The sequence below is a fragment of the Rhinopithecus bieti genome, unplaced genomic scaffold (assembly GCF_001698545.2).
Source record: "Rhinopithecus bieti isolate Rb0 unplaced genomic scaffold, ASM169854v2 scaffold_21412, whole genome shotgun sequence".
Taxonomy (NCBI): Eukaryota; Metazoa; Chordata; class Mammalia; order Primates; family Cercopithecidae; genus Rhinopithecus; species Rhinopithecus bieti.
The window spans coordinates 2,497,907-2,508,889 of NW_016811643.1; the positions used below are offsets into that span (position 1 = coordinate 2,497,907).

Sequence of the window (10,983 nt, forward strand, 5' to 3'; positions counted from 1 at the left end):
CTGTAATCCCAGCTGCTCAGGAGGCTGAGGCATGAGAATTGCTGAAACCTGGGAGGCAGAGGTTACAGTAAGCCAAGATCATACCACTGCACTCCAGCCTGGGTGACAGAGTGATACTCTCTCTCAAAACGAACGAACAAACAAAAAATGGACAAAGGATTTGAACATATATTTATATAGTCCACAGTTCAATGACCAATATACACTTGAAACAATGCTCAACATCATTATCAGGGCAATGCAAATCAAAATCACAATGAGGTAACACTTTTTACCCACTAGGATATAATAAAAAAGACAGTAACAAGTGTTGGTAAGGATGTGTTGAAATTAGAATAATAGCCAAAAAGTGGAAACAACTCAAGTGTCTGTCAGTTGATGAATGGAAAAATAAATGGTATATACATACAGTAGAATATTAGCCACTAAAAGGTATGAAGTACTGATATATGCTACAGTGTGGATGAACCTTGAAAACATGCCAAGTAAAAGAAGCCAGTCACAACAGGCCACATATTATATAATTTTGTGATTTCACTTACATAAAATGCCCAGAATACACAAATCCATAGAGACAGAAAATAGATTAGTGGTTTCTGGGGCTGGGAGTGGGGGCAGTGGGAAATAGGAAGTGACTGCTAATAGATATGGCATTTCTTTTTGGGGTAATGATAATATTCTAACATTAATTTTGTCAATGGTTGCACAACCTTGTGAATATACTACAACCATTGAATTGCACATTTTAAGAGAGAGACTTAGAATTTTAGGCTCTGTGAATTATGTCTTACTAAATATATACATGCATACCTTGTTTTATTGTGCTTTGCTTTATTGCACTTTGCAGATAATTGCATTTTTTACAAGTTGAAGGTTTGTGGCAATCCTGTGTTGATCAAGCTGTTGGTACCATATTTCCAAGAGCGTGTGCTCACTTTTGAGTGTCTGTGTCGGAATTTTTAAGCAATAAGTTACTTTTAAATTAAGGCACGCACACTGTATTTTTAGACATAATGCTATTATACACTTAATAGACTATAGTATAGTGTAAACATAACTTTTATCACTGGGAAACCAAAAAATTTGTGTGACTCACTTTATTGCTTTATTAGCTTTATTGCAGTGGCCTCATACTGAACTTGCAGTGTTTCTGAGGTATATGCCTGTACAGCTTGATTTTTTTGTAGCTCCTGGAGTTTTATTCAGACGACTTCTTTGAAGTTTGGGAAAGAACCCTGTATTGGCAGATGACCTGGGTCCCTTTTCAAAATTGCCACTCACTGTGTGACCTTGGGTAGGTCACTTTTCTCAGGTGTGTTTTATGATTTATATTATGAGATTCCTCCCTACAGTTTCTTTCAGCTGTGACATTTTATGATTTTTGGGAAGAACTCCTTGCTTAATAAGGGTTCTGTATAAAAGACAGGAGGTCTGTTCCTTCCTGGTGTCTGCCTCCTGTATTTTTAGGACTTCTGTGCTTGGTCCTTGCCTTATTAAGTGATCTTTGGCAATTCAGTTCTGCCTGGATTTGGGTTTCCTTTTCTGTAAAATCGGTTTGGTCATTAAAGGTTCTTAGTGGCTCTCTCATTCAAGGATTCTGATAGAACTGGGTATGCTCCTGGAAGCTAATATTTTAGAAATCAGCAGCTGTCCTGATGGCAAATATTGTTTTTATATTTTTCTACTGATGCTTGTCTAATGAAACTTTTGAAAATTGCCAGCTGGAGTCTGAGGAAAATACTAAGGAGCTCTTTGCCAGGAAACTTCTGAAAGGGGTGGGGGCGTGCCTGCTGGATGTTTACAAATAGTCCCTTGATCTGCGCCCCTCTAGACTTTATTTCCCCTCTGAGCATGGACTAAAAATCCCTATTTCAGTGCTATTCTTTAACACCCATTTAGGACCTAGAGGCCTGTACTGGGTCTGACCTGTGTTCTGAAGTTAGGATGAGTTCTTAAGGCTGAATGAGCAGACACTTAGACCTCATCATCGGTCATTTAGCACACAAACACCCCAGAGAACCTAGACTTGGTACAGCTGTGAGCTATAGCCACCTCACCGAGCCATAATAAAAATTCTGCTATTGGTCTGAGGCTTGACATATCTCACATAAAAGGTTTGTCATGCAGTAGCCAAGAGGGCATGCTGAGGGAACAGGTGCCATCTGTCCACAGCAGCCTCAGAACTTGGGAAAAGAGAAGAGGAATCAGATTGGCTCAGCAGAGGGCCACCTCAAGGTCCATTTTCTGACAGTAGAAGGCATGCTCAGTCCTCCCCATGTGACCACAGAGTAGCACACAGCCCTTTACAGTCTTTTTCACTCTGCAGAGTTGGCTCTGGGCTTACAGGCCCATCTAGGGCTCTCCAAATAGTACCAGTTTGCAGATGTTAGGGGTGTTTGGAGATGTTAGGAGATGTTATCCATCTTCTACTTCCGTTAGAGGAAACAAGATATAATAAAGAGTTCCAGCTTTGAAATCAAGCTGACTAGCTCTATCACTCAGTAGCTTTGTGACCTTGGACACATTTCTAAGGTTCTCTGTGCCCCAATTTCCCCTAAATAAATGGTAGCTACTATTTTTAATTTTTAACGTGTGCCTACAGCGTGCTTAGTTTTGGGCTAGGGGCTAGTGTGGCCTTTGTGCTTTCAGCAGGAATATTGAGAAAAGTGCAGGGAGGCCTACAGAATAATTGTTGCAGGTCGGGGGCAGTTGGAGATAGGAAAAGAAAAGACTATGCCTTATCTTACTTCTTCATTGGCTCAGAAAATAGGGGAAAGTCCTCAGTGAGCAGGAGTGGTTGCTTTTCTGGCAAATTGAACTGGATAATGTAGAATAAGAAACCAAATGAAATAACTAGGCTCAATCTGCATACCCACCTTAAGTATTTGAAGTATTGGAAGCACTCGTTGCGTGGAGTCTTGTTTGAACAAGGATACCTTTGACTTTTGGTAAGAATATAAAGGGGATATTGAAGTTGAGAAACCCTAGGAAACCAAGATTAAAAGTCATTAACAAACAGGGGAGACAAAGAATACCCCAGGCTCTGGTAGTGGCTCTGGAGGAGGCAGGTGTGTTCCAGGAAGAAAGACAACTCACTGTGCTGCAGAAATAGCTCCTCTTGGAACCCGAAAGGTAGGAGAGTGAGGGCTTAAGTATGCCTAGACTTGTAGCCTGCCTGGAGGCTAGGGGATGGCCATGAGAGGACCCTTGGTTTTCTTTCAGAGAGCCTGGAATAAACGTATGAAGGACATGGCCACCACCCTGACCTAGTAACCCCCCTCCCTTGGGTGGAAATAGGATGTGTTAATTTGTCTTTGATCCCATCTCATCCCCATGTCCTGCTGCTCAGCCTTTCTGTGAGCAGCTATGATGGTAACTCTTTTTGTCAAACTATGGGCATCAGTATCATATGGTTTCTTTTTCTGGTGTCTTGACCCTCCCTTAACTTGGTGGCTCGACCTGGGTCCTTTTGGATTTCCACCAGCCTCACGTCCTTACTGTGTCCAAGGATCATGCCAGTCCTACCTCCTCCTCCACTGTCTAAGGGCAACTTGCTGTGCACAGAGGGTCATTAGCTCTGGCATAACTCCCTTTTTTCCCTCTTTCTCTGACTCCCACATCCAGGGCTCCTCTGAGCCCACAGCACAACCTAGACAGAGGATGCAGGAGCAGCCGTCTCCTTCTTATAGTGCCCCTTTTAAGTCTTTTGTGCTGTGGCACAGAGCCCAGATCTGTTATACCAGGAACAATGTTAGTTCCACAAGTGCCTCTCTCCTGATTAGCTAAGTGTTTAGGATGTGGCTTTTGCTTTTCATCTTTTGGTGTCATTTCTTGTTTAACATTTAAATTTTGCTCTGGACAATGGGCATTCTTTGAACCCCAGCTGGTGGTTGGGGCCCTCGTGCTTCACTGAATTGCTACCAGGTGTTTTCTGGAAATAGCTCTGCCCCTCAGTTTCTAGTAGGTATAATGTCTCATCAATATCAATTTCTTGATGCTATCCTGTTCTAGAGTTTCTGGATTTCACAGTAGCCTAGAAATGTTCACAGTAGATTGAGACTTCTGGACCTTTCCCTGATCTGTGCCAAGAATGGCCTGGTAGTCCAGGAGACCTAGTTTCTACAGTGACTTCAGTCCTACAGCCAGAACTGAGGCTTCTGGTGACATTGCTTTATATCCTTTATACCAGTCATCTCCATTTACCTACTGTGGAACTTTAGAATTGCTTACCCTGTAGGACAGAAGCCACTACATCTGGGCATATGGGCTCATCCTAGCCCAAAGATGGCTGGGGTATATTGAGAAGGCACTAGTTCTCTCCTCTTCACTGCATCTTAAGGAAGTATGATTTAATAAGCTTCCTGTATTGCTGTAAGGCCTCTCATTTCAAAACAAAGCCTTGGCTAGCAGAGAGATAGACATAGAGCGTACTATAATAGTGTATGGGGATTGTGTATCTAAGAAGAGAAACTAATTCCTTCTCAGTGGGTGAGTGGGAGAGTGTGCAGTGGAGTCTGCAAGGCTAAGTGTGCAGTAGGCATCCTAACTCACCATGCCCTCCCCTCTTTGGCAGTGACCCGCCATAATCACCTCAAGGACTTCATGCTGGTGGTGTCTATCGTTATTGGTGTGGGCGGCTGCTGGTTTGCCTATATCCAGAACCGTTACTCCAAGGAGCACATGAAGAAGATGATGAAGGACTTGGAAGGGTTACACCGAGCTGAGCAGAGTCTGCATGACCTTCAGGAAAGGTAAGGCCCTGCCATTACCTTTGGCTCCTGGGAACCTCCTATTTCCACCTGGGTGTGAGCCACTTGGCCCCTGAGACCGTGTCAACATGGCAGCCCAGGCTGCATCATCCTTCCAAAACTGCACTGCAAGTTTAGGTTGCTGATATTCCAAGTGCCCTGGGCAGTTATTCCTCCTGGGGAGAAACTTGTTTCTTTTTTGCCTCTTAGCTTCAGAAGGAGAAATGTGTAGCTGCCAGAGGTCTTGAGCTTCCCATTGCTTGTTAGGGGGTCATTCTTCCTTCATCCGTTTCTGCACTGCTTCTCTTAGCATATAAATAGATATAATGAACTGTTCCCCAAAGAAACCTCACAAACCTTCCTTCTTACTGTCCTTAGTTCTTTCTTATAAGGAATCTAAATCTCATAAACACTGACTTGCTGTATGACTTTGGATAAATCTCTTTCCCTCCCAGGACTTATTTCCTCATTGGTAATATGAAGGGATTGACCTAGGAGAATGCTGAACTCTCCTAGAACACTTCCAACTCATATGGTGTGGGATTCTGTTAAAATAAAATATGACTTCAAAACTATGGCAGAAGATTTAGCTGTGAAAAGAGAGTGCCCGTCAGTCAGTCGGTCAGCCTGTGTATTTCCTAACATATAGTAACCAGTTCTGTGACGGCAGTTGTAAGAAATTCACTGTTCCTGAGGAAACAAAACTTACACACCCACAAGAAGCAGCAGTGAGAGCACACTTAATGCAGACTTAGTTCCAGATTCAGCTTATAGGATAAGAATGCTAATGACTAGAAAGACAAAGAGGTGAATGAGTGGATGTGGGACTCTGAGGAGGTAGCCTTGAAAGATGGGTAGGGAGGTCCTGGGTGTTAAGGTTGAGTATATAGGGTGGGGCCAGATCCCTGGGACCTTAAGATGCATGTGGGGAAGTTAGTAGGATGCAGAAGGCAATAGAGAGTCAAATCAGGGTTTTTTGGTTGTTTTATTTTCGAGAAGAGTAGAGGCCTATTCAGGACTGTTTTTTAGAAAATGATTCTGGAAGCCTAGGTACTCTAGTTGGGAAGTCTTTGCAGGAACTCATGTAAAAGGAAATGAAGTCTTGTCTTTTCATTTATTTCTATTTATTATTATTATTTTTTTGACTCTGGGTCTTGGTCTGTTGCCCAGGCTGAAGTTCAATTGCATGAACATGGCTCACTGCAGCCTCCACCCCCTGGGCTCAAGAGATCCTCCTGCTTCAGCCTCCTGTGTAGCTGGGTGCATGCCACCATGCCAGGCTAATTTTTTTGATTTTTTGTAGAGACAGGGGTCTTGCTGGGTTGCCCAGGCTTTTCCTGAACTCTGGACTCAAGAGATCTACCTCAGCCTCCCAAAGTGCTGGGATTACAGGCCTGAGCCACTGTGCCCAGCCATTGTGTTATTTTTAAATGATAAACACTATTTTCTTTGGAGGGATGGGGAAAAGACTTCTTGTGAGCCAGGTATTGTTAAATAATTAAATGCATTATTGCTTTTAATCACTATAGCCCTTTGAAGTAGGTACTATTTGAGTTGAGGAAATGAAGGCTCAGAGAGGGTAAGTGCTTTGCTCAGGGTCGTATATCAGTAAGTAGTGAACTAGGAATTTTGACACTCCAGGGTGCTGCTTTTACTGAGGTAGCAGACTTATTGGGTTTATTTCCATGGGCTGGGCTTCTAGGGAGCAAGAGGGGTCTGATCTCTGAGCTGAATCCTGGCTACTCTGCTGGGCCCCTTGTTCTTGGGCCCTTTGCCAATTAGGGGCTAACTGCTGCTGTCTGAGCAGTCCCCATACCTCATTTGTTTGAAAAACATGTACTGTTTCCATTCCAAAGGCAAAAGAATCTAGGCAGGAGACATTCCAAGTTTGGGGATAAAACTAAGCTCCCAGCACTCCCTGCTCCCTAAGACCTTCAGAGCTAAATGACCACTGCGGCACTTAGAAAGAGACAAAGACACCCCTCCCCTTTCCGCCCTAGAGATAGGCTTGCACACATGTACACATATATCCTCCTCTGAGTGTCCAGAGCCCACTGCCACCTTGTTCCTCCTTGTATTAACAGACCTGCAATACCAGCTTTTACAGAGCTTTATTACAGAGTTCCTGATAATTTGTGTGAATAATTATAATTCTACATGTACATTCCAGTTAGGATTTCATTGAGTTTCAAGATAATTATTTGAGGCAGGCAGGAATTTTGATTCCCAAAGCAGGCAAAACTTGCTCATCGTCACACAACTGCTTAGAGCCAGGACTAATTACAATGCTAAAGGTTGTTGCCTTGGAGTGGGGCAGTGCTTAATTGTATATTTATTTGCTCATTTCTGCACGCAACAATAATTATTGATCTCCATCTCTAACAGACCTTATTGGCACTATGAAAGGGGATCAGTCTTGATTCTACTATAAAGGAGCTCACTATTATAAAGGACAGTCATATTGTAGTATTGGCTTTTCTCAAGAGGCTGCTTTCATAGAGGACAGTATTTCAGTGAAGAAGTGAATCCTTAATGGTGTAACTTTATACAGTTGGGTCATGGAAGAGTACAATAAAGAAGGACATTCAGCAAAGGAAGGAGATGGCAGGAAATGGCGCCTCTGGTTTGTCTTTACCTATGCATGTATTGCCATCTGGTGTTCATTTTCAGGAGTTTCAACTCCCTTTCTCTTCAGGGACAAAGTAGGCAGATTACAATTCGCGGGAGCCTGCAGCCTAACATTTCCTCCTCTTACCTCCTTGCTTGTTCCACGATACCTTTTGAGGTCTCCGCCACTGATAGCTCTGGACTTAGTTTTGTTTTTTACAGATTGAGTTCTGTTTGTTTCATCTGTTTCATCTACTTAATTATCTCAGTGATCAGTGTTCTCTCAGGGTCCTTCTTGTTCTGTAGTCTATCCTTTCTTTTCCATACCTCAAGTCTAAGCTATATATCTTATCTCTTCTTCACCATCCTTTCCCCTTCCTAATCTGGTTCCCTGGTAACCTGGTGGTTTTTACTTAGAAAGGAAGACCAGACAGTAAAGTCCGTTCTCTCTTCCAAAGGGATTAGCAAATTCTCAGTCTTTGTTCTGGGTGTAGCCCAAGTCTCCCTTTCTTTCCCTGACTCCTGTCAGGCAGAGCTGATTACTCCATCTTTTGGGTGCACCCAACATCATATATATATATTAAATTCTATAATGAAAAGATATATATATATTTTATCATATATATGATAATTTTATTATAGAATTTGTCACACTGTATACAGTTACCTGTTTACTTGTCTTTGTTGGAGTAAATCATGAGCTCCTCAGTGGCAGGGACAGCTTTCTGATTTATTGCCATACATTTAGGGCTTAGCACAGTGCTTGCACTTAGTAGGCACTTGAAAGAACTTGGTGAATGAATAGATGAATGAATGAGTGTATTAACATAGATAGCCGTGTGGAGGAAAGAAGTGAGGAAGGGAGAAGGCTTGTTTAGCTGGCTGGAAGGTTTTGTCAGTGAACTGAGGGAATGTGTGTGACGGTGCAAGGGTAGACTTACATTATAACCCATGCCCTTGAGATCTTATCCACTAAGGAAGATACTTGGGAAAGGAACTCAGGGCCTGGGGGCAGCAGGGGACTCTCCTGAGCCCTGCCCAGCCCCTCTGGCATAAATTTGTTTTTTGCTTCTGGGAACAGAAGCTCAGGAATCCAAGAGGTCTAGCTCAATAGTTCCTTCCTCATCTTCCTTAATCCACCCCTCTGCTACCACCCCAGTCATTTCTCGGCCATTAGGTTTTTCCTGGATCTTTTTATCTAGCTTGCAGGGTATTCTACATTTATTGAACTTTCTAGATACCACTACATAAGGGTATTAATTACGGCATTTGAAGTCACACAGATTGGAATTCTAGCCTCAGTTCTTCCTGCAAATTGCTTTCCCTCTCTAAGGCTCCATATCTGCCTGTCCCAGGCTGATAATGGTACCAATATATCATTATCTGCTGGGAGGACAAATGGGAAGTACCTTGTAAACTGATACTTGTTATGATTTTTGTATGAGACAGTTTAGAGGAGGGATTCAGATGCCTGAGAACCGGGCTCCACAGCCTTGATTACTGGCAGCAAAATGATGGTCAAGGTGTGAATTAGGTAATAACTGTGGTTTCTATTGGCCCTGAGTTAGCTCAGAGCCAGACAGTCAGCAGAGCAGGGAGAATATATGCTGAGAGTTGGAGCCGTCATTTTCCTCTTTGGTGCCGTGACTCATGGCATGTTGGCTGGCACCCCCTTGCCTGGCCTCCTCCAGCTCCCTGCATTGCCCCCCAGGCTGCACAAGGCCCAGGAGGAGCACCGCACAGTGGAGGTGGAGAAAGTCCATCTGGAGAAGAAGCTGCGCGATGAGATCAACCTTGCTAAGCAGGAAGCCCAGCGGCTGAAGGAGCTGCGGGAGGGTACTGAGAATGAGCGGAGCCGCCAAAAATATGCTGAGGAGGAGTTGGAGCAGGTAGGAGAGTCCACAAATTCCTGGACACCTTGATGGGTGGGCAAAGGGCAGGGGCCCAGGGTCTGGCTGGAAGTTTCATGTGTGAGGAATTTGAAATGTGATCCAAAGACTATGCTCTAGAGTCACTGGACTCTTACCAATAAGAGTTCAAGTTGTAAAAAATAGTCACTATGGGCACAATGGCTCATGCCTGTAATTCCAGCACTTTGGGAGGCCAAGGCGGGTGGATCACTTGAGGTCAGGAGTTCGTGATCAGCCTGGCCAACATGGTGAAAGCCCACCTCTGTTAAAAATACAAAAAAATTAGCTGGGTGTGGTGGCGGGCACCTGTAATCCCAGCTACTCAGGAGGCTGAGGCAGGAGAATTGCTTGAACCCCGGAGGCGGAGGTTGCAGTGAGTCGAGATCGTGCCATTGCACTCCAGCCTGGGCAACAAGAGTAAATCTCTGTCTCGGAAAAAAAAAAAAAAAAAACCCAAAAAAAGAAAATTATAAAAATAGTCACTATGATTTTCAAAGAACAGTGGATAATAGGTGATAACAGTTATTTTGTTTCTTTTTTTGAGGTATTTACATAAAGTGTACAAGTCATAAGTATACAGCTGGCAAACTTTTGCATATGCACGTACCTGTGTTACCACCACCCAGATCAAAATACAGAACCTTCTCAGCACCCCAGAAAACTCACTTTTGCTCCCCCAGTTAATATTTCATCCAAAAGTTAACTACTGTCACAACTTGTAAACCAGTTAGTTTTGTCTAATTTTGAACTTCATATAAATGGCATTATACAGTATATACTCTTTTGTGTTTTGTTTCTTTCGCTCAACATTATGTCTATGAGAGTCATCAAAGTTGCATGTAGTGATAGTTGGTTTATTTCCATTGCTGAGTTACTCATCTATTGTATGAGTATACTATAATTTATCCACTCTTCCATTGATAAATATTTGGGTTGTCTGCAGCTTTGTTGACTTTTATGAATAATATTGCTATGAATCTTCTTGCATATGTCTCTTGGTGGGCATAAGCACTCATTTCTGTTGGACATATAATAGAGTATTCATGTATTTAGCTTTATTAGAAACTGTCAAACAGTTTTCCAAAATGATTGTACCAATCTATACTGCCAAAACAATGTAAGAGAATTCTAGTTGATCCATGACCTCAGTATTTTTATGCATTTTAATTTTAAACATTCATGTAAATGTATAGTAGTATCTTGTGATTTTAATTTTAATTTCCCTAATATTATTAAATACCTTTTAATAAATTTATTGGCCATTTGATTTGGGAATCTCTTCTCATTTTAAAATTGGATTGTCTTTTCTTATTGATTTGTAAGCATTATTTATATATTTTGGATATTAGTGTTTTGTCAGTGTACACACATATGCAGAAAATATTTTCTCTCAGCCTTGACTTGTTTTTTTGCTCTCTTAATATTGTCTTTTGATAAACAGAAGTCCTTGATTTTAAGGGCTTCTAATTTAATCAGTTTTTTAAATGATTAAATGATTAAGTTTTTTAAATGATTAAATGTGGCCAGGCGTTGTGGCTCATGACTGTAATCACAGCACTTTGGGAGGCTGAGGCAGGCAGATTACTTGAGATCAGAAGTTCGAGACCAACCTGGCCAACATGGCAAAAGCCCATCCATACTAAAAATATAAAAATTAGCTGGGTGTGGTGGCACACACCTGTAGTCCCAGCTCCTTGGGAGGCTGAGGCAGGAGGATT

The 10,983-nt window shown here is 42.4% G+C and overlaps 1 protein-coding gene across 8 annotated transcripts in view; it reads left to right on the forward strand.

Annotated features, from left to right (window-relative positions):
• Nucleotides 1-10,983, forward strand: part of STIM1 (stromal interaction molecule 1) — a 225,353-nt gene that overhangs the window by 195,273 nt on the left and 19,097 nt on the right. For all 8 annotated transcript variants that reach the window (XM_017894465.1, XM_017894460.1, XM_017894467.1 and 5 more), the window contains 2 exons: nucleotides 4,574-4,751; nucleotides 9,067-9,244. In XM_017894465.1, the coding sequence (XP_017749954.1) occupies nucleotides 4,574-4,751; nucleotides 9,067-9,244 (356 nt within the window). The remainder of the gene's footprint in view (nucleotides 1-4,573; nucleotides 4,752-9,066; nucleotides 9,245-10,983) is intronic.